The sequence below is a fragment of the Harpia harpyja genome, chromosome 6 (genome assembly GCF_026419915.1).
Source record: "Harpia harpyja isolate bHarHar1 chromosome 6, bHarHar1 primary haplotype, whole genome shotgun sequence".
NCBI classification, from domain to species: domain Eukaryota; kingdom Metazoa; phylum Chordata; class Aves; order Accipitriformes; family Accipitridae; genus Harpia; species Harpia harpyja.
In genome coordinates, this window is record NC_068945.1 from 46,011,803 (window position 1) to 46,039,540 (window position 27,738).

Here is a 27,738-nt window from a genome sequence, read left to right on the forward strand (position 1 = left end):
CCCGCGAGCATGCGCACTGGGAGGAGGGGCTGGCCGGGAGGCCGGGCCCCTGAGAGCCTGGGCTGCCTGCGGGCCGGGCCGCGCCGCGCCGCTGTACGCGGCCCGGGGACGAGGAAGGCCACGAAGAGGGGAAGGGGGAGGCGGTGTGAAAGGACGAGGGCCGAGAGACCTCCCAGGCTCCATTTTAGCCCACCGCGCTTAACGGAAGCGCCGCGGCACCTGCAGCAACCCGTGCTCGCTGCCTCCACTGCTGCCTTGCCCGGCCTCGCGTCGGCTGGTAACTGGGCCTGGGCACCACGCAGTGTCGGCACACCGGCAACGGCCACGTCCTGTGCAGTCATCCACAGCAAGGTGAAGATCAACTCTTACCGGTTTACAGTGGCGTTAATGTAAGAAAACGGCATTTTTCCTTTCAGTTCATACTGTAGATAGTAGCAGAAATTGTGCCAATACCCAAAACCGTTCCCTGGATGTTAGGAAGAGTTGGTCTGTGGGAGTTGTGAAGGGCTGTTGATAACCCTGGCTGTAAAGGTCATCACTTGGGAGCTGTGAGTCAGCCCGCGCCTGTGCGGTGCGTTCAGCCCGACAGCGGTGTTCTCCCGTGAAAGGTCTGTGGTTCTGGTGTGTGGACTGAGGCTCTTGAGTGGAAATGAAGACACTAACACCAGAATTAAAACCGTGTGAAACTGAATTTCCTGGTGTTCGATGTGTGATTTCTGAGACTGCTCTTGCAAGTGTTTCAGGACGCTACAGGAAAACATATTACACTCACTTCAGGTGAAATAGACAGCTCTGTGTCACAACTCTGGGAGAATCCTGAAAAAAAGTTCTATTTCAGCAGGCATTGAAATCATATCCGTATTCGATAACAGTATGCTATGATCACTGTTAACTTGTTTCACAGACATTGTCAGGCATTTGAACACGGGCCTGCTTCCCATCGAAAGGGCAGAAATTTCCCATGACTACCGTTAATGCTATTTTGTTCTAAAACCTGGATTGAACTTGAACTCAGGGTAGAACAGGATCAGCAGTAACTCTATAGAAAGATACTACGTCATTTTATGTCACCTTGTCACTAATATATAATCAACTTGATTAAACATTCAAACTCAAGTTTGCAAGATAATTTTTTATTTTCTAATGAAATAGCATATATGCTGCAAATAAAAAAAAAAAAAACCAGCTTTCACTCATCTCCCTTTGAACACAATCAGAAATTGAGATTAAAATGGTGTCCTGTTCAGAACACAGCCACTCAAAATAGGTTCAGCAGCACTGCCAGCATGTTAGGAATAACAAAAAACTCAGTACTGCTGCTACCTGGCAATCTGAAAGTTGTTTTTGTGGTTTAACAGGCTCTGTCTCTATTAGGTCTCATCCTTGCAGACAGGGTGATTTTCACTCATATGATGACTTCAGACAATCTCACACTGTTTTAAACATCTAAAGTTTCATAACTCTAAGGCTCACAGTGATTTACCTTACCATTGCACTGCAGATAATGATAAAATCTTTTGCATCATCATGTATTTCCAACATAGCCAATGGAGAAAAATCAAGCAAAATCATTACAGCCAGTCTCCAAATTATGCCTTGCTAGCATATTCATCTTAAAATAAATTATTTGCAACATAGTACTCCTAATACAGATTCTCTCTTGCCTGTAAAATATGTATACTGTTTTGTTGCTACAGTGTGGATTTAAATATCAGATATATGGTTACAGAGTTAATAGCAAGGTAAAAATTAGTTTCTCTTCTTGGCAAAGATGTATTTTTAAATTTGCCAGGAAGAACGATGACATGAACTACACAACACTGTACAGAAGGCATACACCGCTACATCTCAAAAGAGCAATCCATTTTCTTTCCTCCCTTTGTTCTCAATAACTGCTATTTAAAGTTGATGCTACAACATAATACTAATTAGTTTAGTAATCTTGTGTAGCACAAATGATTAATTTATGCTAAACAAAATAATGAAAATAAATCATACCACATTCTGAGAATTTGATAAAAAGCTCAGAAAGCTGAAAAATCCTTATTAATGATTCCTAGAGTTGGCTTCAGTAGAACCTTTTTGAGACTCAAGTTAATTGATTTCTAAATTAAAGCATTTGTGAAGGCTAATCCAGTGTTCTGGATAAAAGATTTAGAAAATTATCCTATTTTGAGTCACATGAAAGAAACACTTATAGACCAGAAAAATCACTGAGAATATAAATTAGGAAATATAGCTCTCAAAAAACCCTCCAAGAACACCCCCCCTCAAGGTAGCAAACAACTCATATTAGGGTCTGTACTGAGGACATATTTGTGCATTTGTGAAAGGGAGAAGATGCGAGTATGCTTTTGATCAGCGAAACTCCATTTTAAAAGACCAGATACCAAATTTCAGCAGCAACGGACCAAGAAAAAGAGACTTCCCTCTCCCCTACAACGCAACTCATGAGCTTATAGGAGAGCTATTCTAAGTCACAGGACAAATACAGCTTTGGAACTAGAGAAAATAACCGAGCAAAAAGAGACTTCAACTAATGTCTCGGTTATGAAAGAGTAGAAAGAATTCCAATAGTTGTCACCATAGTCTGGCAACTTCCCGCCCGCCCGCCCCCAAAGTATTGCATGCCAACATCATTCATAGACGACTTCGGCAGGGCAGGGGGCGTGGGGGTGGTGGTGTTTATTTTTTATTTTGCTTCCTCTCACATCAGCTAAATACTTATTACCTAAGACCATTCATCTTAATTTCTCATCTGACATTGTTCACCCTCATTCAAGTTTGTAATCCTTTATTATTTCTCATGTGAAAACTGTTCTTTAACTTCAGCACAGTCCTCTTCTGGAATGCCATCTAGTGGTTTTATCTCAGAAGAGACCAGCTTCTACCCTTCTGAAGAATGAAAAAGCCTTCAAAACAAACCAATGAAGCAAAATATTTTCCACTGCTTCAAAATCTAAAAATTTCTGTAATTATAGTAATAATAGTTAAAAAAACAATGCTAAAGAATGCAGTGAACATAGTTGCTAAAGTCAATACCCTAGGTATACTTATTGTTTTTCTCTTCTACTGTCCTACTCCCCTAATACCTTGATTATATGAAATATTATATAAAAGATGTAATTAATCATTTATAGTAATAATAATGATGTCACAGGTAAAACTTATAGGCCTAATGACTATGAAAAAACAGCTATGACAAAGTATGTTATGTAATGTAATGTAGTGCAGTGGCACTTTATCATAAACGTTTAATGAACTGCAGATTTTTGTCATACAGCAATATTCTTATCTTTAGATTTACGAGAACTTTATTAATAGTACTAAAAAAATGTGAGTAAAGGCACACTCGCACAGTATCCTCAGATCTAGTTTGGGTATTTTAATCGGGGCTTATAAGCTTAAATCTGTAAACAGAAGTTTTCAGAAGAGGCAGGCACTGTTTCCATTTAAATGTTTGAAAGAACCTAGCCAGATGTGTCAAGAAAGATCCACTATTTTTTTCATATTACTAATTAATATTCAAGGTCTGAATCAATAATATACAAATAAATCGATAAAGTATATACATGCTTATATACAAAGCCTTTGTAAGACCCCAATACTAAAGTTTGTGCCATGTGTATTATGTTAAGTATGGTAACCTACCTGCTAACCAAAAAAGCTGTTCCTGCTGTCACCTCAAGGGTAGTCTTCCTTCTCCCCCTCACCCCTCCAATCCTGGGTATTCCCAGGGCTTCCCCTGAGTCAGAATTAGCATCTATGTGGGCAGCAAAGTCAGCCAGTTCAAGACAGTGATTCAGCTGGAATCTAAAAAAGTGTTGGTTTTGGTAAGCCAAGTTTTCATTACATCAGATCCCTGATCTCAGTATCTGCATGGTCACAAAGACACTGGCAGTGGCTGGCAAAAATACACAACCAAAGGTGGGAGAAAAGGGCAGGATCATACTTTTCTACAACTTTTGATTTCAAATGGCCTATAATATCTGTATTTGTTAACATACAAATACAGATTATAAAAAATAGCACGGAATGAGGCACAAATACCCTGTTACTAATAAATTACAAAAGGAAATAAACCAAAGGTTGTAGAACAGGTGAAAAGAATTTTTTTACAACCATCTTTGCAACAAACTGAAAGCAGTCTTTAGATTGCTAAATATAAGCGAACATTAGGACAAAACATGTTTTTATGAAGTTATTATCTTTAATTTAAAGATAGCTGTCAGTAACAATAGATTAGTAATTAACCTTTTTTTTTTTTTCTTCCACTTTCAAGATGTTACACCATTTTGAAAATTATATTGGCCATCTCCACTGGTCAGAAGGAGGTTCTTCAACTAGAGGCTCCCATGGTTTCCACTGTATCATTTTTCTTGCCAGGGAAAGCTCATTTTCAGCCTGTTAATAAACACCATACACAAATTCTTAAATTCTGGACAATTGCCAAAGTATTAAATTACCTCTATTTCAGTTCATTATCTTGGTGATGTCACTACCTATCATGGTCAGGGACTACCACAAATTTCATCTATAAATATCAAAAGGAACTGTGTTTTGCAGGGGTTTGGGTTTTGTTTTTAAAAAACTTATTGAATCACCCCCAAATACCCAAACAGACAGTCTGTTCACCTAGTCATTCCCAAAGACAACTGCATGATACTTTCCAGTCTATTTGGATTATCCCCCAATATTATTCAATAACCTTCTGCCCTTTCCACTGATTTAGACTCTGTAAGAAGCAATGTAGCAAGGTAAGAAGCAACATAGCAATATGTAAGCATAATACAGTAAACACGTGTTAAGTTGTGTTAAGTTTTAGCATGGTCCTAATCACTACATGACAATTCGTCTTCAGGTATTCCCCCCCTTCCCATTTGATTGTTTTGCTGCAAAGGAAGACATGGAAAACCGCCAATTTTCTGAACAGAAGCTCAGCCAATGGAACACTGAAAACTACCGCTCCCTTTTGTACCTAACCTTAAATTTCCCCACTTTACCTGTACAATAACTTCTTCTATGTGACCACTATTCAGTTTGTCCTGTAGTTTTTGCACATCAGTCTCCTGTGTATTCAAATGCATATAAATAAATATTTAGCTTTACTGCAAAGTAGAAAGCCCAGATAAAGCATGAAAACAATAATTTAACCAGATCACACTCTAGTCTTCCTCAAAACTTACCATCAGATTAGCTGGCTTCTGTCATTTTACATTATCAAAGAAATCTCATGCACTTTTCTTATTGGAAAACAAACATCAAACTCTCAATGATAAATACAAAAACCAAGTACTATTTAATGACATCCAAAGAAGCATCAGCAGCTAAGGGCTTTAGTATGTATCTCGAAAGAAAATTTTTATATTAGATTTTTATAAAATTATATGTAACCTTCCAACTATCACCTTAAATACACAATACCAGTATTCCATAGTTTAATGTAACAACAAGTGTTTTAAAATGTCGAAGGCAAGGACTGTGCTAAGATACTACATTGGTAAGAGCACATGCATTTTTCGTGCAAGTATGTAGAAATTGCCACTGTTCTACAAATCTTAAAAAAAACATGTTTTCTTCTAATTTTCACAGAAAACATCAGTAAGAAATTAACAATTCTCCAATTATTTCTGAATTGATACCTGAAAGTTACATAGACTCCTGAAAAACAGCCAGTCATTCTGAAAATCATTCCGCTCATCCTAAGAATCTTTTCATGCGTAACATTTATGAAACAGCTCTGTACTTACCGTTTGCACCAAATTAAATCGCTGATTTACAATCTGCTCAGTGTATTTCCTATATGCTGCATCTTTGGGAATGTTTTGCAGGACACCAAGGATTTTTGTGTACAGTATTCGCAGGCGCTGAAGTGATCACAAGACATGGTTAAAATACACAACTACAGTTGTTTAACTTCTTGTCCTACTTAACCTACTAGCTAACTATCTATACACAAAATATAGAGGGTTATGGTATTCAATCCAGAATGCAGGATTAACAAGATAACCAAGTCTGAACCACAGAACTCTGTCTTGGGTAAGACTGGGATTTATCAGGACTGGGAAGTTACCACTGTCACATTCCTTGAAGGAAAAAGAAGAAGAAAAAAAAAAAAAACCTAAGTTGCAATCTGAAGTATGTTTGATACAAAATGGAAACAATAAAAGACACCTTTCTAATACTAACCATACTTTTAGAAAATGAGGCAAATTCACATCTAAACCATCAGTTTCTGAAAAATTACCTGGGAAAGATATAAAGAAGCACATAAGCTACCAAAGCATATCTAGATTAAATTTTTTTTGGCCCTTCTCCTCATGCTGGTGCAAAGTTCTGAGTGACAGGCAGATTTAAATTAAAGTCTGAAACTTTATTGCTGGAGTTAAATGCAGTGATAAAGGACACATTGGTGTGAAGAAATTGCAGCTTTTGGGCCGTGTATTGGCTGGGTATCTGTATCTAACTGAAGAGGAATGGATGTCCTATAGGAACAATAAGAAATAGAAGCTGAATACTGCAGTCAAAGAAATACAAATAAGACAAAACAGGAAACAAAAAGGGGACTGGCACAGAATCTGAACTTCAACTAAAGCATTGTTGATTTCTTTACTCCTGGCTTTAAGTCACTAAAAAACCCAAAATTTATTAAGTTCACCCAGAAGGTGTCTGACAAGGCTGTAGACTGAGCTAGAACCATTTGTACAGAATAACAACGATTTTTTCAGTTGTTCTTTTTGACACTATTCCCAACTTCTGGTGGCAAAAGAATTTTTGAAATAGAATTGTTGTATAGTGGGAAATTTCAAAGCATGGAGAAATTAAAGAATTGCTTAAGTCCTTTAAAAGCTCATGCCTCCTGAATAAACAAGACGTGGCAAATGTACTTTCATTACTGAGCCCGAGGAGGTAAAAAAAAGTACCAAATCGCTACAAGAACCACCTACTGTGGTTCCTGAGAACCACTGAAGCATTCCAATCTCAACAGGGCTTGCCATCACAGGGCCTTGATGTGGCTTTGCACCACATGGTTAGCCTCTATCATGTAAGACTAGCCTATCCCCTTAGTATAGGTGCAAGTTATTTCAGTACTTGTTGGAAACACAACATAGCAAGGCAGCAAAAATCTGTCTGCCTGTGAAGTAGAAATTTCTTTTATGAAGAACTGAATTTAAAGAGTTCTTTGCTTTTACACTGGAGATGAGAGAAATCAAATATTGGTTCATAAAAGTACTTACACAAAGGAGGTTTTTGAAATCAGCACACGCAACAAAAAGTACATGTGCAAAATAACTCCTAATGATATGAATTAGACCTTTAAGAATTAAATTTCTTCCTGTATCACTTTGGAACGTGTTTACACTTTCATTAAGTTGGCACCGCTTTAAGGTACGCAGCGTACCTACATACACAAATACATAACCAAAAGCTTTGATCTCACTGACAATTTCCATTAAATACTGCGCAAGACACGTGACATACCTCATGAGGGTTTTCAGCTACAGCCAATCCTACAAGTCCAGTGGTCTGCACAAAGAGCATAAATATATTTAACATACCTAAGCGTCTATTTCCACGCTATCTGATTGTTTTGTTTTGCCTCAACATACACCTGACGGGGACCATTCTGTGACGCGAGCCTCTGCCTCCCACCACACACACGCGACCCCACAAATTCGCAGTGTTTTGACCGGCGGACACGAGGGGAGGGAGAGCGCGAAGAGCGGGAGCAGCTCACGTTACAAAGCCTTCCTGCTGGGGCGAACCGCGGCTCACACGCCCCCTTCCTCCACACACCAGGAGCCCGCCCCCTCCGCTACGGTCGCCGCTGCCCCGCCAGCAGCTAGCGCCGGGCCCGCCGTCCCCCATGGGCCGGGGAGGGGAACCGGCCCCTACGCTCCCCCCTCAGCCCCCTCCTCGCGGGGCGCCCCGCTCACTCTCACGCCGCCGCTCGGGCACCCCTACCCTCTCCCCAAAAACCCGCCAGGGCGGGTCGGGGCGCGGAGAGAGCCCCCCACCCAGGAGGAGGAGGCGGCAGGCCGCGCGGCTCCAGGACCTCGGCGGCGCCTCACCTTCCTCAGCGCCCCCGCCATGGCTGCGCTGCGCCAAGCGCCCCGCTCCGCCACCCACCGCCGGACGCGGGGCAGCACAGCGCATGCGCCAGCACGGCGCCGGGCGCCTGCGGCCGCCGGTTAGAGGACATGGCAAAGGACGCCAAGCTGCGCATGCGCCGCAGCTGTACCGGCTGCCGAGCGCGGCAAGCAGGGTCGGAGAAGAACCGCGCATGCGCCAAGGCGTTCGGCATCACCCAGCGCATGCGCCGTCTGAAGGCGGCGGGGAAAGTGCGCGTGCGCTGAGGGCGGGGCGCATGCGCGTAGCGGCGGCGGGGGAGGGGGTGGTCGTCTGCGATCTGGTCGGCCCTGCCCGGGGCGGCGCGCGTCGCCATTTCGTGCTCAGGCGGGGGCGCGGGAGGCTGGCAGCGGCCTGGCCCGGCGGGGTCTCCCCTTCTGAAGAAAGCCCGTCTGGCGTGGCGTGGCGGCCGCTGTGGGGGGTAGGCGGCTAGGCCGTTGCTGTGGAGCCGCAGGGAGGGGAGGCGGGGCTGCCGCCTGTGTGGCGCCCGGCTGCCCAGTCTTGCCGGGGCCGGCCTGGCCTCGCCGGCGCGGCTTGTGCCTGTATGGGGAGAGAGGCTGGTAGGCCTGGTCTCTCAGATCCTTGGCCCTGAAACCACCACGGGCCGGCCCACGTGCAGTGTTTGTTCAGGAGTGGTGTCTGATCCGAACGCAGCCCAAGTTTTGGAGCCCAGCGCTTTTAGGTGGGCTGGTTGTGCTATAGCAGTACATTACGGGCCATGATTTGCTGCAGTTACACGTAGATTTGAATATCCCCTTTTAAATATAAACATGTGTCCTGTTAGTGAAGTTTCCTACATGGAATTGCTAATGACAGCTTATGATCAATTTGCAGACCTTAGCAGTTTCTGAATAATGAATACTCCATTGAAAGATTTGTTACTAGAAATGCATCAAACAGAAGTAAGTGCAGTATGTTGCATTTAGATTTTCAGCACGTTTCTAGTAAAGATGCAGTATGCACCTGGCTGATGTGTTCTGTGTGGCTGATGACAGTACTTCAACAGATTTTTGCTACGTGATAGCTAACTAACTGCCAGTAATGAGTTCTCAGAACTATTACAGGTTTGCAGTTTTTTACTTGTTTTTTTCCAAAATGTTTTGCTGAGTCCAAGCTTCAGAGTTGATTTTAAAGCTCCCTTTCATGAGTCAAAACAACTGTGTCAAGTCTTAAAGCTTCAGAAGTATGTTTGCTTGCTGCTGAGAGCAGTTTTGTGTGAGTTTACTTTGAAATAAAGCCCACTCAAGGTGAGATTTTGGTGTAGTAGATGTGATTTGAGTATGTGTCAGCTTCTGTCATTCTTTCATGAAACGTGTTTAGCGTTTGCAGATGTTTCTAGTCCATGAATTTTAGTTTTCTGCAACATATGTATAAAAAATAAATACTTTCCGATTGATAACTGGTGCAGTGTGTAAGAGTAAACATTTTTATGCCTGGGAATAGGGTCTAAGTTAAAAATAATGCAGAAGCTTATAAACAGTTAGAATATCATATATTTTTAGCAAAATTATTATATTAAAGGGTTGTACGTGCATGTATTTATCAGTCAAGTCTTCCTGAGGCTGATAATTTTCTACTTCAGAGAATAGTCACAAGTATGCTGGAATTTGTTTAATAAGCCGAAGCATGCATATACCTTCTATGAATTTTAGCTGTGAAATTGGTTTGACCAAAAAATTGTGTTAAAAGTAGCTAACTGCAGATTAAAAAATAAGCATCACTGTAATAGCATATGGCAAATAGGTAATTTCTGAGTTAATGTGATTGGTTAATAAAGCAAAAAAACCTTGTAAAATACTGACAGAAAATAGAAAACTTAATTAAGGGACTTGAGATAGAATGGGAGAAAAGAGCAATAAAAAGACAGTTTAAGTTACTGGTGGAGATAAACATGATGTTCATTTGAAGATCCAGTTGTCCTCATATTAAGTCTTTATGGCCTAGCTGCTAATTTAAAGGGTGAGTTTTGCATAGAAGTATTTGATAATAATTGTGTTGTAACTTTATATAGTATTTATTGTGGGCAAATTTTTCTTTATAATTCCTTTGGCCTGCTCTTGAGCTCCTGTTTTCCATAACTGGTAAGCAAACCCAACAAACCAAGTTTCAGAATATCATAGAGTTCTACCTGAAAGCCAGTCTTTTAATAAGACAGACATGCACTACCGCTATTCCATAACTAAAGCAAAGTGACTAATACAGTTTATCTCAGAATTCAGAGTTTGTGCTTCTCTACTTCTGAGTGTTCTTTGAGATTGCATCAGAGAGACCTGGGGTTCTTTCCAAGGCACTGAGAATATCTCTTTCCTATCAAAATGACATTCTTTTAAAATTTCTGCCTTTTTTACTGGCTCGTCACTGCATTTTTCCTTCTCTGTGATGGTCCAACCAGATGATCTATCTCCTGATTACACTAACCAACCACAGCACGAATTGTTCTCTGCCTGGTGATCATCTTTAGCCAAATTAGCTCAGTTAGCGTCATTCAAACAGTAGTTCTAACTCTCTGTTTAGACAGCCCAAGCATGTAGGTGTCCTTGCCATGTCCTAGTACAAAGAGTAAAAAATAGTAAGCCATGTTGATGAGACAGTTAATGAAATCAATCCAGAAGTGATACAGTAGGAGGTTCCCCAAATTGCCAAAGTCTTTTTCAGTACATAATTTATTTAAAAATACAACAACTCCAAGACATGAGAATTAGAGTACATTCAATAATTACCTGGTTTTGAAAACAAACCAAAAAAAGAACCCCAAACCACCCACATAGCATTTCACAGTTTATTATCTGTTTAACACTGGGGAGTCTTAGGAGTATTATCCTGTGTGTTAATATACAGTGTGTAGGCACCCTAAGAAGGCCTTGCTATAGCTGTGACTTCTCTTCCCTTTTTTGTCTCACCAATGAATTTATCTCACTGTGAAGTCTTGCAAATTGCCGTATGATTTGATATCTGGACAAGAGTCTTACTTATTCTGGCTTTACATGTATGGAACATAATTGACTGATTTATGCCTAGTAACAACATAAGAGCAGAATCAGACACTGTTTACATAGCAATGCAAAATATTATTAAAAATATCTGAAAAGCGATCCTTGTAATGTGGATATGTACTAGTTCTTACAGTGTCCTGGTTATGTAAAGGAAATGAAAGAACTCAAGGTAAGCAATTTAAACATTTGTTTTCTTTACATAGATTATAAATACATATTTTAGATACTTTTTTTATTGTATAAGAATATATTTCTGTTCTTATCATCTCTTAGCTAAGAGTAGAGCAGAGTCTCGGCACTGTCCTGTCTGCTTCTGTTGTACTGTTTTTTTCAGAGGCTCGCCACAATTACTTAGGTTGTGCTGGCAAAAGAAGTTGCAGTGAATATTATTTATCATCATTAAATGATTTTCTTGATCTTGTGTCCAAACATGAGATGCATGTAGTGCCTTAGTTAAGGTTACAGTTTTATGGTTCTATAAATGCAAGTGAATCATGGGGTGTGGAAGAGTTCACAGTGTGCAATTTCATTTCATCAGAACAATTAAAGATAAGTTGGAAGTTTGTTTCAGTTTGTTTTGTTCCCTTATTGTCTGTTAATTTTGGGTAAAGATAGTAACTAATTGGTTAAAACTAAAACAAGACAGAGGTATTGCATCAGTGGTATGTACCCAGCTTCTTATCCTATGCCTGTGATTTAACTTGCTGGGTACTGCTATTCTTGATGTTACTCTTGGGTTATTCTGCTTTTGCATCACTGCTCTCTGTGGTGCTGTGCCTCCTGCTTCTTTGTCCAATTTCAAGTTATTAAATCTAATCAAGTAAGTACTATAATTGGCTGTCATTGACTGTATAAAGCTTTGCATTGTATCAGCCTGAGAGAGAGAGATTAGGGTTTGGTGATGTAATATGGCGGGATCTACAACTAGTTAAAGGCTAAACGTTCTCAGGTTTGTTTTCATTTATGTAAATATGTTACCAGATTTTGTTAATGTAGCCCTTGAGACTAAATTAGCAAATAATTTATTTTCTTAATGAGAGTTGTTGAACCAATGAGGGCACAGATAATCTTATTATACCATCCAGACCTCGTGTTACATTTGACAAGATTTTAGAGAAGTCATGTGTAATACTTTCCTGTGGGTAGAGTCTGCTTGTGTTACAGTTGTACAAGGTCAGACCTTAATTTATCTAGCAACTGTGTATTTAATTTTAGAAGTATCACAGGACACATCAGCTTGCAGGGCACCATTCCTAGCTGTTCAAAATGCAGGCCCCAGAGTAACAGTGGCAAGATAATGGGTTGAAAAGGTGAGAATATATGGTATGCTCGCCAATTAGACTAACAGAGAAATGGTTTAAAACTGTAATATTTAATAGATTGAGTCCAAATTTAGACTGCTATTAATTATTTTATTGCTATGAATAACCTCTTTGCATGCCTAAGGGCCTTCTATTTATAGAGAGCAAAGCTAGGATTGTCTAGTTTATTTTAAGGATAAGAAATTAGAATAACATTAACACTCACATAACTTTAACTTTATACCTATGTGTTTAAAAGTGGTGAATGCTTGCTAACACTTCTTTTCAAGGAAACATGCAACTTCTGTGATTAGTAAGTAGTTCAGATTTTTTTCAATGAAAAAATGGTAACTTAAGAGCAAAACTTTCTTTTTTAAGGAAAACAGCAAGAATTAATACCTAGTTTTTCAGGCATAATTAGACAAAAATACTAGACTACTCAAAATGTTGTTTAAGGCAAATATTCTTGGTAATACAAAAAGTAGATCTTGTTTAGAGTAAGCATTTGCAATTGTTTCTAGTGATCTAGTGCCTGGGTCTGGTAATTGTGAAACTTCCATAGGTAAATGGAAGGAGATTTTGCTGCTGAGCTTTTTAGCCTTTTCATTGCCACATCACGTAATGTAGCAGGGATGTCTCTGCTGCTGCTCAGTGTACCACCAGCCATGCTGTTATAATTCCACTGTGATCCACACTTCAGTCAGACCTTGTCACCTCAGCACAGCGTATTACCAGCAGTGATATAGCAAATCAGGCTCTCGAAGCACGTATAGACCCCTGGCAATGTGTCCAGCACTTGTGCTGTGGTGAGCTGTTTGCCTTATACTTACTTTACCATGTCACAGTCACTTGCACCCTTACTAACTTTCTCATTTTATAATACATTATTAATTTGGGGGGGGTAAGGTAATTTGAAAACAGTACACACAACAATTCTGAAACACTGCTCATCTGAGACCCTTCTGGTTAAGTCTGTGTTCAAACAGAACTCCGTGTTGCCTGTGGCATAATCAGTTCTGGGGAATATAGCAAAGCGGGAGATAGATAGTTGACCAAATGGGTATGAAAGTTATATGACCAGAGGAAAGAAACAAGTTTCTATGATGACCTGTAAACCGATTTCTTCCTCTAATCTTTTGGCGATAAAGGGGAGGTAGAAAGGCAATAATTTTTTTCTGAAAATAAAAGGATTTTCGTACTAAATCACTATCCTGCAACATGCTCTGTGCTTTTAACTCTTCTTGGAATCAGTGACATTGAAGGGTATTGATCACCTCACAGGACTAAATCATATGTGAACACCTTCATAAAGATACTGCAATATACCAAAACAGCCTTTTTTTCAGAGAGTTTGCAATGTGAGGGTCTAATCTAAGGCCTGTATAAGTCTTCAGGAGTCTTTTTGGTTCAGGCTCCAGGATAAATATAATATGATGGGCTGTAATATAATAATTTTCAGTCTCAATTCCCCTAAGGACAGCAACTTCAGTAGGGCTTGCAGGGCGTGAAGGTCCATCAATGTCGATCTGGTAGGGTGATCATGAATCATTAAAAAGATGCTTCAAAAATTTCAGCAATGGCATGAAGTCTTCAAATGGAGGGTTTTCAGAATGAAAGGTTTGAAGAAAGGGAAGGTAGTTTCTGTTTGTCTTTAAGCTGTTGTAGAGGAAATGAGATTATGAATGTTACACATTTTTCCTTAATAAATTATCTTATGTAAATTGACTGTTTAGTCTCATTAGGAGCACCTCCCAGCTGCCAGTGAAATGTAAATTTATTCTAAAGTGTACTTTCCGTTTAGCTGATGGCAGGAAGAGGTTGTAGATATGTTTATTGAGATACACTTCTAAAACTGCTAATCCAAAAGAGATTTTATCTTTGCTGTCTTAAAGGCTTGTCATTCTTCAGAACAGTGTATATTTGTGGGTTAAACGATGGAAGCTTTAAGATGCCATCAGAATTAGAAAAGCGTTTATGAAAACATGAAGATAAAAGCACAAAAGAAGCTCGACTCAGAATTCTCCTGCCTGTCAACAAAGTGCATTGCCAACAAGAGATGAGGAAGAGAGGGTCAGTTTCATGGCCTTACTGATGATGAAAATCTTATATTCTGGTTAATAAGAAACTTGTGGCAGCATTTAGAAAAAAAGATGGTCAGCTGCTTTGTTCTTTGTAGGTTTTTGAAGTTGCTATATTTTGTATTACACCTGGAAAGTTTGACATGGGATACTTTCCTTTCTGCATAAAGCAAACTATATTTAAAAAAAAAACAAAACAATTTCTTATTAATTTCTTTTTGCTGCAACAAACTTGATAGGCTTTCATAAGCTTGTTTTGATCATAAGAGTTTCAGAACATCGTTATCATTGGTTTTTAGAATTAAAGAGAAGTTCATCTTGTCCATAGTGTCCAACAGGATGTCAGAAATCTTTTTTGCATGAGAAGTTCTACGTAAACTTCAGTATGCGAGAACATAACTTTGAGAACTTCTAAGCATTAATACGATGTGCAGCAGATTTAACATTAGGTAGTATGTGAAAGATTTTGATATGTGTGTCTGCATTGTGCTGACCAGTTCATCAGTCTAACTTATGTGTGAAAATTTCTTTTGGACTGTTACACTGAAGCCTTGGTTAGAGACTCAGAAGGAAGGAACAGAGAACCCTTCACAAAAGCATTGTCTCTTATGAACAACATAAAGGTCTGTTCTTCTAAGCCCCAAAAGAAAATGTGTCCATGAGTATTTTTTTATATGTGGAAGGTTTTTTTTGCAGTCAGAGGTGGCAGTTGAGACCAAAGTTGTATATTTTTCCTTCAAAGAAAATGGAACTGAAGTGGAGATTTTTTCCACTTTCCTTCAGATTGTCCATCCTTGCAGTTAAAAACCTGGGACATCGTTCCAGTACATATTGAAAGAGGTAGAAAACTGCATTATGTGGGCATCTGAATCCAAGAGACCTTTAGCTTCTGAGTCAATCTGACTCTAAGCCCTTACCGATTTAATTTTGATTTGCAAGCTTTATCATAACATACTGAGTAGTAAAGTATTTGTGGATGGGTTTATGATATTGGCTGTAGTACTTAGATTGACTTATTATTTATGGGAATAATGCAGAAATTAGTCTAAAAAGAAATCTGGTTAGCACTTTCCCTCGCAGATAATTTTCAGAAAATGGCCTCCAAATTTCTACAACATTCCTTCTTTATTTGCAAAATGACTAGGACATCCCACTGTCCTGGTTTCATCTGGGATAGAGTTAATTTTCTTTCTAGTAGCTGGAAGAATGTTGGTAACACGCTGATGTTTTCAGTTGTTGCTAAGTAGTGTTTAGACTAAGTCAAGGGTTTTTCAGCTTCTTATGCCCAGCCAGGAGGAAGGCTGGAGGGGCAGAAGAAGTTGGGAGGGGACACAGGCAGGGCAGCTGACCCAAAGTGGCCAACGGGGTATTCCATACCATGTGACGTCATGCCCCAAAGTGGCCAACGGGGTATTCCATACCATGTGACGTCATGCCCAGTATATAAGCTGGGGGGAGTTGGCCTGGGGGGCGGATTGCTGCTCGGGAACTAACTGGGCATCAGTCTGTGAGTGGTGAGCAATTGCATTATGCATCACTTGTTTTGTATATTCCAGTCCTTTTATTAGTATTGTCATTTTGTTATTGTTATTACCATTATTAGTTTCTTCCTTCCTGTTCTATTAAACTGTTCTTATCTCAGCCCATGAGTTTTACCTTTTTCCTTCCAATTCTCTCCCTCATCCCACTGTGGGGGGGCAGTGAGTGAGCAGCTGCGTGGTGCTTAGTTGCTGGCTGGGGTTGAACCACGACACCCACAACAATCGTTCTGTGAGAAACATACAACAGATGCTCAGTATAATTGTTTAATATTTGTGCAACACTTTGACGATGATAAGCATTCTGTGTGGTAGATACAGCACGCTGTGAGCTGTGGGAGTAATAGTCTAAAACTTTTTTAAAAAATAATTCAACATCTGGTGTCCCCAGTCTGATTACAGGACAAATGTGTTAAGCCACCAAGATTGAATCAAACAAAGAAACTTTGGCAAAACCAAAAGCCCACTTGTAAAAACCTAGGTAGATACAGATAGGCATATATTAAGTTTTTGTTCCTTATGCGTCTTTTACGATATATACATACTACATTTTACACTTCAAGAACCTACAGCAAGATGTTGTAAAGAGCGACATTCCTGATCTTCCAATTACAATTTACTAGCAAGGTGTTTGGCTGATGTGATGTCACTGGCAAAAAGCATAGTGAACACAAGCCACAGTTAAAGTTGGTGATATGAGCAGACTGAATTTAAGCTGATGACTATAGTTAAAAGGTTTGAGATTCTCTGTTACTAATCCGCTGAGCCTTCCAACTAATCTCACACCTTGAATATAATAGCTGGCATGGCTTGACCATCACCCAGGCATGTGTACCGAACTCCTGTGAATGTCCATTAAACTTCATGACTGCAGAATTAGTGCAGAGACTCCGAAGTCCTTAGTCTGCTTTGCTAGACCGTGCTTTGGCAATGTAAAAATAAAGCAAGATTTGCAAGTGTTTGTGGTTGTTTGTTGGGGTTTTTTTAAATATATTAATGATCTTTAGAAGTGATAATTAATGACACAAGAACATTGTAATGTTTTGTTGTACAATGACCTGTCTGTGAAGTCCAAAAATCTTGTACATTATTATATTAACATAAAGTGGGTTTTGCATTTGGTACCATCTCTCTCAAATCCCTTATTTTTTTTTATTTGAGAAAACATCCCCATCCAGCTCCAGGAGAGGAGAGGTGAATAGAGGTTTACAGCTGAAAACTTTTCATAGAATCATAGAATAGTTTGGTTTGGAAGGGACCTTTAAAGGTCATCTAGTCCAAGCCCCCTGCAATAAGCAGGGACATCTTCAACTAGATCAGGTTGCTCAGAGCCCCGTCCAACCTGGCCTTGAAGGTTTCCAGGGACGGGACATCTACCACCTCTCTGGGCAACCTGTGCCCATGTTTCACCACCCTCATCGAAAAAATTTCTTCCTTATTATCTAGTCTGAATCTACCCTCTTTTAGTTTAAAACCTTCACCCCTTGTCCTATTGCTACAGGTCCTGCTAAAAAGTCTGTCCCCATGTTTCTTCTAAGTGTTGAAAGATAGTAAAATTGTTCTGAATTCAGAACTGGATGACGTGTCACCTCCTAAACTGTAGTCACATGCTGTGGGCTTTCGCATGCTAAAATCCTGTGTCCAAATGGCACTGGCTGGTGGATCCATCTTCTATATGCTTCCAGTACCACCCTGGGTGAAGGAAGCAGGAAAAAATGGTCTTTCCCCATGCTAAAGAGTCAAGTTAGTTCAGAGCTTCTCTGAAATAATGTGATGTTTGTGTAAATCCTGAATAAGTACAATGTATGATCACCCTTAGAACTGGTCACGTGTTTCATTCTGAAATGCAGGCCCTTTCTGTAAGTAATTCTCAAACAATTTGAGTGTTTCTCTTTTTTGTGTCCATAATTTTTAAATGTTTATGTGTTTGTGCTTTATGTTCATGAATTCCTTGTGAATGCCTGTGTTTGATAGGAATCATTCATGAGGTGATAACTTTGTTTACTGTTCATTATTCATGCTTGTGTGGAAATAGTATATTCACTGACTTGATGACCACAGCTTTATAAAGAGGAAAAGTTTCTTTTATGGCTCACAAATTGTCCAGTATTTGTCTGTAGATGACAAATGTAGCATGTGAACAATAAAAAGACTTTTCCTAAATGGTATGTCTACTACTAAATATTTCCAGGGTTGTTTTCTATCCATTTTTAAACAGGAATTTTATCATTTTTAAATAGGAGTAAACTCACCAAAACAATATTAAATTAAAAGAAATTTATGGAAACACCTGATTTTATTATAAAAAATACCTTAAGCAAGATATGATCCTCAGCAGTATATTTTTGTGTGTATTTCAAAATAGCTCATCATTATAGCTCACGATAAAAATGATGGATGAAAGAGAAGATTTAGTTGAAGATCTGCTCACTGAGTATGCCATACAGCTTAGCATTCAAGAATCAAATGGGGCCAAACCACCAGTGTCTTCCACCTATAATGACAGGTACTGTCAATTCCAGATGTGTTAAGAGATGCCATATTTTAACAGTGTTTTGAGACATTGATATTTAATGCCTTATATCATGCTTAAAACAGTTCTTAGTTTGGGTATTATGCCTCTTTCTCAGTGAAGCACTGTCTGAAGCAATGCTTGAAAAGATTAAACAAAATAGAAATGTTGATTTTGTTTTTCTCAAATGTTTCTAAACCCTCAGACTTTACAGACAATAAATTTGGATTTGTTAGTAATCTGTCTGCCCTGTAATTGTAACAGTGTCCCAGTCTTTCCCTGTGCACTCAGATATATACGCATACAAGAAAAATCCAAACCAGAACAACAACAAAAAACCCACAGGGGTGTTCCAGCGAGGGTTCATATGTGACATTAATGTTATGGTTAAGAGTGGTTCCTGTGATTAGGAAATGTAGACCTCCGCTGAGCTACGTGGGGTGATGAGAGCTTAGGGAGATGAGATTCACTTGGCTAAGCTAATACTTCCCTTAGCTTTTCAGGCCATTTACTGTCTTACTGAAATGTGTATGTCTCAAACAAAGCTGAACTTTTTCTTAATAGAAGTTCTTCGGCAATAATCCCATAAATACATTTTGTAGATTGCCCTGTCTAAAATGGAAAGATGTAGAACTCTGTGTCTTGGGAGACTGTTAACCTTTCCTTATTTCCTGTGGGATCTCATGAAGGTTTGGGTCCTCACAGGGCTCCTGTTGTAGGACTGGAATCTCCCTTCTCACTGAAGACTCTCAGCAGAGCCACTGGGTACTCTTGTTATTTGGCTGCTTTTCTTTTTTATTAAATCTCATCTATTTTTTAATACGCTTTTATCGCCAAACTATCTCAAGGAACTAGCAGGCACCAGCATTTAAATTCCATCTTATGGAGGTTTAAATGATATTGGTAAAAACATTACAACTCTTTTTCAGGGAAAATGGTACCATGAATATCATCAAACTCTCCTTCATTATCGAATATTGACATTCTGACACCATCACATTCTTATTCGCTGTCTAAGGTTTCTGAATCTGAAGGGCTCATTTCTGTAGTGTGGGGCAAATACAGCTTTTTAGTCCACATCAGAATTCTTTACTGAATTAAGAGATGTATAAGGTCAGCCTGCAGCAGAAATTGCACCTAACTCAAGAACTTTGGATACCCTGAGGGTCCATAGTACAGGTGTAACTTAGGAAGTCACAAAGTTCATCAAGATTGTCATTGATGTATTCAAAGGAAAGTTGGCTCAGATGAGAAACTAATGGAAAGTATTGAATAAATAATATAATGCATCTACTTTTTTTCTATATTTACTATTTTCTGCTCTTTTTTGGATAGTTTTGTACCACCTAGTGAGGAAAACAGGAAAATTGTAACATCCATAAAGCAAGGTAAAAACCCTAAAATAAAATAGCCTCTTTGCAAAACTGGACTTCCCTTATATTATTTTTCCAAGTGCATCTTATTTATCTGTTGGATTTTTTTAAGGTCAAGTGTTTGGGCTCCAAGAACTTGTGAAGCAGAAATATGCTTTGGATGAAGCTGATGAAAGAGGGTGGTTTCCACTACATGAGGCTGCAGCTCAGCCAATTCAGCAAATACTTGAAATCATTTTAGATGGTGAGTAAGGTAAAAATATCCCACAAGATAAAGGGAGCAGCAAAGAAACGTAGAGCAATAAACAGCCATCCACAACAACAGGCTGGAACTGTTTACTGAAAAAAGTATGATCAAATCCTCCATGGCGCGTCTTGCTTATGTTGTTTAAATATTCAGGCAAATTTTCTTTTGGGGAAAGTTGCATCAGTTTACACCAGCAAAGAACTTGGACAGTTTTTAATGTTTCATTCAGAAACCTACAAATGGAGCAAAAGTTACTGTTCAGTATTCAGTGTGGTTGACAGTGCTAGTTAGGTCAAGTTAAACATAATTACAAGTAATTTTCCTGAAGACTTAGCATTTAACGATATGTGTATGTGTTAACAGCCTTGTGCTTTAATTTTGTTTTTTCTCACTTTCTTACCTCTAGCATCTTATAAAACAATGTGGGAATACAAAACTTGCGATGGAGAAACACCATTAACTTTGGCAGCAAAAGCCGGCTTTGTGGAAAATGTAAGAACATTACTGGAAAAGGGTGTTTGGCCCAATACAACAAATGACAAAGGAGAAACTCCACTTCTTATCGGTAATTGCCTCCTCTCCCTGGGTTTAAGCAAAGTGAATGGCAGCGCTTCCCCTCCACTAAGTACTCACCCAAGTACTCCTGTTGGCTTGTGTGGATTAGATGCTGGTCATCTTTTTAGGTGAAACTAAATGCCCAGCACTTGGTGAAATGTACCCAACATTCAGTTCAACATTCATGATGCTTTAGGTGATCACTGAGCTGATCTTAAAGGTGCTCCTTATGCTTTAGGTGATTGCTGAGCTGCTCCTAAGAAAATGGAACCTATTTTTTTGTTCAAGGTATCTTCTCTGTATCTTCAGGTGCTATAAGACCTTTATGAACCTGGGCCTATTTGACCACCTTAAGCTACAAGTATGGTACAAGAATAAGCTGTTGCTTTAACTTGAATGTGCTTTTTCTGGAGGTCTGGAGGTTATTGGAGATTTTAGGTTTTATCAGATGATTTCTTCAGGAGTAGGCAGGCATTTTCAATTTCAGAATCTCCCATCTCGTTTCCCTCCCCTCTTGCACTGAAAATAAGCTTCAACTGCATTTCTAAGTAATACCCCAATCTAAAGAAAGATGATTTCTTTGGAAGATTTTATGCTATTGGTAGACTTAAATGAGCTTTACTATACATGAGTAATTTAGCTATATTAACTTCTAATTTCTGTTGAATTCTGTCTGAATGTTCTTTCTGAACTTCTGTTCTCCTGAAGAGAATCGATCTGTGAAGTTAATACAATATAATAAAATACAATATATAATACAATTATCAGTATTAGAATATTCAGTTCTCTGAATTTTTGTTAACTTTCATTAGATGTGATTACTGTATTAATATTTTAAGGCCCTGCGGCATTTCTAGAGTGTTCCTCTGCAATGTCTTCCTTTGCGTTATTTCAGCTCTTTGCAATAATTGTAAGTCTGTGAAACTTTTAAGCTATTTTCAGCCTTTGCTTTTAATGAATCCTGCAAGAAGTTAACTAGAGCTTATGAAAAGGGTCTTTTCTCCTTACAATGACAATTTATTTTCCTAAATATTTATCTATACAAACTCCTGAAAATGAGATTTGTCAGCTATGTATTGTTTATGTGATGCTTTTTATGTTTTTTTGTCACTTAGCGCTGAAAATGTGGATGTAGATATTGTTGTGCATCATACATTCCAATCTTAGTCTCAGTGAACTAGAGGATCAGGTGCTTAACACTTAATAGATGATGCTCATGATTTAGTTACTCCTTTTAATTTTAAAGCTCTGGATTAAAGGGCTCTTCAGTACAAAGGTAAATGCTGAAGAAGTATCTATCTAGTGGGATGATTTCTGCTTCCACGTACATTTGGTAATACTCTACTTCACAGCAATTGTGGATAATTACGAAGACTGTTGCCTCTTAAAAACCTTCTTACTTGTGTAATGGGACATTCACAAAACTTAAATTTGCAAACCCTATGACGCTGATCTCCCTCTACTATTCCAAAGGGTAGTTCAGAAATAAAATTAGACTCTTACTCAGGATCATTATTTTATATATAAATAATTTGCAGGTGTAGTTATCCATGAAAATTTCAAACCTGGAACCTCAAAAGGCCAGAACGTAGCCTTTAAGTATGACAGATGTCAACTGTACTTTGGCTGACAGGAGCCACTGAGTACACACTAGGATTAGAGTTACCAGGTGACAAAGGTCACAAGTGGAATTTTCTGGGGACACTGTAATGTTTGCCCCAACTTTAGAAGTAAGGACCATATTTTATTGTTGCTTTTCTTTGTGATACACCTGCTTCTGCTTTCTCAGAATTGAAGTGGTGCTGCTTTTGCCCTCCATGCTCCAAACTGGCATATTTTCCAGCTTGTGTCGGTTTACCTTGATTTCCCGAGCAGCTGACATTACCATTTGTTTACCAGTAAATTGGATTCCCAAATTTCTAGGACTGGAAATCTTTTCAATTTCCTCATATCACTACACAAGGAAAAGCTTTTCTAAACTTATTAGATGTCTTTAAGTTTCAAGACGACATACCTGAAAATGTAATTGTATTATTTTCTTCCTTTTTAAAATATCTTCAAGCTCTAAGAAGGGGCTCTTTTGAAATGGTATCCACTCTGATTAAACACAACTGTAGTATCCACCAGCCATGTGTAAAACGTTGGTCAGCAATGCATGAAGCTGCAAAACAGGGACGCAAAGACATTGTTGCTCTTCTTCTGAAGAATGGTGGAAATGTGAACCTTAAGGATGGATATGGAGTGACACCATTAGGCGTTGCTGCTGAATATGGTCACTGTGATGTGCTGGAGCATCTTATTCATAAAGGTATGTGGTCAGGTAAAAGGGAAATACACCTCTGCACTGGCATGCATCTTGCCTGGTTGCTGAGGTGGTTTAGGGTCATCATGGAAAAGGAAAGAAAGAGTAGTGATAAATGAGAATATTTGGTTTCTTGGAAGAAAAGGAAGCATATATGAGTGTTCCTGCTAGAGTGGAGTGATGCTTACATGTTTCCATAATGCATGTGAGAGGAGTGGCAGAGTTGATACCAATCTATTTCAGTCAAGGAGGGACTTACTGCTATACATGCCCTTCTTTATTTCTCTTTACTCCCCTCCCTCCCCTCCCTCTCTCCCTTTCCTCCCTCCCTCCCCTCCCTTCCCTCCCTCCCTTCCTTCTTTCCTTTCTTCCTTGTACAGAATTATATTGATATTAATTAATGAAATTAAGTATTTTTTAAATATGCCAGAATTTTGAAAAGCCTCAGTTACAACACGTATGGTCAAAGCAGACCCCACTCAGGTGAGCATTTGAACTTATATCTGTACAACTCTTGCCTTTGAGTTCTAAATTTGCCACAAGAAATATTTCTTGTTTTAGTAAAGTTTTAACTTAAATACATCTGAAAATTAAGAGGTAAGTACTCTGGGCTTGTTTTTCTGGTGATCTGCAAATCACTTTTTGGATATAATTGTAAACTCTGTATCCTCCATCAAGGTGGAGATGTCCAGGCCTTAGCAGATGATGGTGCATCGATACTGTTTGAAGCAGCTGGAGGAGGTAATCCAGACTGCATAGCCCTTCTTTTGGAATATGGAGGAAGTGGCAATGTGCCTAATAAGGCAGGACTGCTTCCCATACACAAAGCGGCTTATGAGGGACATTACCTGTGAGTATGAGCTTGGACTTTACATTTTATTTGAGATACAATGTGGCACATGGTCACATTGAAGATGACTGTGGTAAACTTGCAAATGTATAGATCATTTATATTTCAGAAATGCCTATGTTGCATTAGTTTGAATTAACTTTTAAGTGGTTTTTAGTATAAACAAAGCAAAATGCAAAACATACTCCTTAGAACTAAGTGAAAACCGCTGAAACAACTTAAACACAAGGTCCTATTGACAGTGCTCAAAACTGGTGTTTCTGTGTTTGGATCTTTGTGTAAAGAGTCTAGCTGGTGATTTAGCATATAGCTGGATAAGGGTCATTTTCTTCCTGCAGGAAAGCAATGCCTAACTAGTTTTATTCACTGTTTCTTAGGGCCCTGAAGTATCTCATTCCGGTCACATCCCAAACCGCAATCCAGAAAAGTGGGTTAAGCCCTGTTCACTCAGCAGCAGATGGCCAGAACTCGCAGTGCCTAGAGCTTCTCATTGAAAATGGTTTTGATGTCAACACTCTCTTGGCTGAACACATTTCACATAGTTACGATGATGAAAGGAAAACCGCACTTTATTTTGCTGTTTCTAACAATGACATTCTTTGCACTGAAATACTGCTCAAAGCAGGGGCAAATCCAAACAAGGATCCTTTAAACTGTCTTCTTGTGGCAGTGAGAGCTGGCAACCATGAAATTGTAAGGCTGCTCCTATCTTACGGAGCAAATGTCAATTGCTACTTTATGTTGGTTAATGATACGCATTTCCCCAGCGCCATTCAGTATGCTTTGAATGATGAGGTGATGCTGAGGCTGTTGCTCAACCACGGATATAATGTGGAGATGTGTTTTGACTGTATGCATCAAGATATCTTTGGAAATTCTTTTGTGTGGTCAACTCCAGAAGAAGAGATTCTCCCTGGGTGGACTTCTTCTGTAATAAAGGATAATCCAGTAAATACATACCTTCCTTCCTTCTCTTCACTGTGCTCTTTTCATTAGTTAGGTTTAAACATTCCAAATTATTGTGCAGAATTAAGATTAACATACGGGCGAAATCCTTCTTTAAAACACCCTAAAAATAAAACTGCCATTTTTCATTTTCTACTCTGGGATAGAGAAAATTATGTACATAGAGTGGTTTTAGATTAGGCTTCGTATATTAGAGATTTAGGAAGGAAGTTTTAGGAAATCATGAGGCAGGATTCTGGAATTCCTGTTCGTGTCCTAACCAATGGAGTAGATGTGTTTCCAAAGAGATATCGCTGTTGAACAAAACAGTGCTGCAAATCATAGCAATGTTATAATAATTATTGGCCTTCAGGCCTGTCCAGATGAATTAAGGGATCGCAAAGGTTAAGCATGGAAGAAAATGGCTTTTAAAGTAACCTACCTAGGCATCAGTTTGTGACTGTTAAAGGTCATTGGTAATACTTTAAATTATCTTGTGTAATTGCTTTAAAATGTGTTATTTTGGCATTCCTCTGCACAGATTTTGAAATTATGACATGATGTGTTTTCCCTTTCAGTTCTGTGACTTTATTGCTGTTCCTTGGTTGAAACATTTAGCAGGAAAAGTGGTTCGTGTTTTAATAGATTACATGGATTATGTTCCTCTATGCACAAAAATTAAATTTGTCTTAGAAACACAGAAAGAATGGACAGAGATACGTCAGATATTGGGTAAATATCTAACTTCCAATTAATGATGTTATGATTTATTATAGGAGACTTTAATTGCTTATGTCAGGTCACATTCATCCAAAGTGTTTTAGCAGTCCAAATGTGTACTAGCTAAGAACCAGGTTGTGCCTGTCATCCAGTCCTCAGATCGAGACAGATCTTTACTTCTTGCCACTGGTCATAAATTAGTTAATCGGACTGGAACATGGCAAACATGCACCTGGTGAGAATTGATCTCATAAGGAATGTCACTGTTGTGTGGGAAACCCTTTTAGTTAAGCAAGACCACTGAGGTACTTCTCAAACTCATTAACCCATGTGACACTAGTCATTGCACAGCTATGGGGCACAGCTTTTTTTATTGGGGAATATTGCTCACACTTCTATCCTTCTTTTTGCTCCCTTGATCTCTCAAGTCTATTAATCGTTCAAGGATTATCATAAGAGCATGTTTTAGATCCCACTATGTTCAAGGTGGTAGGTGGTGACAATGCATGTAACATCACAGTCTGTGTATCATCATTTCCTAACTCCGATTTACATGATACACATCTAGAGTTGCAATTACTAATACCATAATTGAATAATATTTCTTATGTATGCTTCACTTTTGAAGTTCTACACATTAGCCTGGACCTTCCCCCATTGGTGGCATCAACAATAGGTTTCACCCACCTTAACTTAAAAAAATCTGTTGGGGAATGTATTAAATGTTCTCTTTGCATGAATTAATTTTATTTGACTTTTTTTTTTTTTTCATTTTAAATAGAATTTGATCTAACATCACCTGTTAAAGAGCAAAATATTTATGTTTAAAACTGGTACCCTGTATTTAATTTTGCTTTGGTATTTTACACTGGAATGCAGAGGAAGTCCTTTTTGTTAGTGTCACAGGAACATCAAAATAATTTGGTAGTCTTAACTACTGATATTTCAAGTACCTTGAAAGGTTTTGTTATGTTCAGGAAGACTAAATTAAACTGACCTCTTTGACTGATGTAAATTCTGATAAGAAGTATTTGTTTAGAAGACTGAGCAGGCCCAAGCATGGTAAGGTCTGGTCCTGGTGCCTTACTGATACAGCAGAAATGGAAGGTGCCACAGCTGGCCTCAACATGCAATTTTTAAGATATGCACCTAGGGAAATGAGAGACCATTCATCAATTGCCATTGATTATGCTAAATAAGGTCCTCATTTAGGTGTTCAGATGGGTGCCTTGGAGACAGAATACAGTGTGCATATTTCCAAAAGTAAGACAAAAAAAGGCAGATATCGGATGAAAGAAGTTTGATTAATAGCAGCAGCATGTATCATCACAATTTTGAAGTTAAAAGAATGCTATTTTATTCGGAAGTGGCAAAATAATAACCCCCCAAGGTAATAGATTTTATTATGAATTTTATTAGAGCAAGTTTTGGGATTGTGAACTGGCTTACAGTCATTAATAATGGCATTGATTTTTCTACCATTTCTCTCTCACTATTATGTTTAGATAATCCTCGCCCATTGAAACATCTGTGTCGTCTGAAAATACGTAAGCTCTTGGGGTTAAGGAGACTCCAGAAACTGTCATCCATGAAGAAGTTTCCACTTCCACCAGTTCTCAAGAACTATATCCTATATAAAGAATATGATCTGTATGGAAAAGGGATACGTTTAGAATAGCTTTTAAAAATACCTGCATACTGTCTGTAGTTTGACTCATTTCCTCACTATTTTCTACTAGCTAAAGAGCTGCTTGGTGCTTTATATACACTCACAACATTCTGATATTTGTTGTTAATAGCTCTTTTATGGGAACAAATTTTTTCTTCAAACTAGTACATTAAAGCTCATGTTTTAACACATTGTCCTATCTAAATATAGGCTAAAATCAGAATAAGGACACTATAATAATTACGTAGAACAGTACACTTTAAATGGGAATTCAGATTAATAAAGAATAGAAGAAGAATTTTCCTGATGGACTTCCCAATGAAGATGATAAATACAATTGCTGCTCTCAGTTTGTAGCGTTAGTTTATCTCTAAAAGAAAATAAATGTCGAACTGAGCTTGGCAAAGAAAATTAAACCACTAAATCCACATCTCTGTCATGTAATTGGCCCGAAATGTAGCACATTTTGTACTTTGAAAATCATGGTCCCATTATAAAATTGTCCAAACACTTCAAAGATTCTTT

The 27,738-nt window shown here is 38.7% G+C and overlaps 2 protein-coding genes across 6 annotated transcripts; one reads left to right on the plus strand and one right to left on the minus strand.

Annotated features, from left to right (window-relative positions):
- Positions 1-3,367: 3,367 nt before the first annotated feature.
- NDUFA5 (NADH:ubiquinone oxidoreductase subunit A5) lies at positions 3,368-8,216 on the minus strand. Its single transcript, XM_052790222.1, has 5 exons — positions 8,073-8,216; positions 7,483-7,527; positions 5,751-5,867; positions 5,004-5,069; positions 3,368-4,404 (listed from the first exon to the last, which is right to left on the minus strand). The coding sequence occupies exons 1-5, from the start codon at positions 8,091-8,093 to the stop codon at positions 4,303-4,305; spliced, it is 351 nt and encodes a 116-aa protein (XP_052646182.1). The 5' UTR covers positions 8,094-8,216; the 3' UTR covers positions 3,368-4,302.
- A 195-nt stretch (positions 8,217-8,411) lies between these two features.
- Positions 8,412-27,730, plus strand: ASB15 (ankyrin repeat and SOCS box containing 15). Of its 5 annotated transcripts, none has more exons than XM_052790520.1 (10): positions 8,412-8,812; positions 18,406-18,546; positions 19,888-19,940; positions 20,038-20,169; positions 20,579-20,737; positions 22,790-23,035; positions 23,708-23,879; positions 24,257-24,827; positions 25,403-25,556; positions 27,050-27,730. In XM_052790520.1, exons 2-10 carry the CDS (start codon positions 18,431-18,433, stop codon positions 27,220-27,222), a joined length of 1,776 nt encoding a protein of 591 aa, XP_052646480.1. In that variant the 5' UTR covers positions 8,412-8,812; positions 18,406-18,430; the 3' UTR covers positions 27,223-27,730. The 5 variants fall into 5 exon arrangements, with proteins under 5 accessions (XP_052646480.1, XP_052646479.1, XP_052646481.1 ...); XM_052790519.1 differs by lacking the exon at positions 8,412-8,812 and adding an exon at positions 11,901-12,433; XM_052790521.1 differs by lacking the exons at positions 8,412-8,812; positions 18,406-18,546; positions 19,888-19,940 and adding an exon at positions 11,902-12,433.
- Positions 27,731-27,738: the final 8 nt, after the last annotated feature.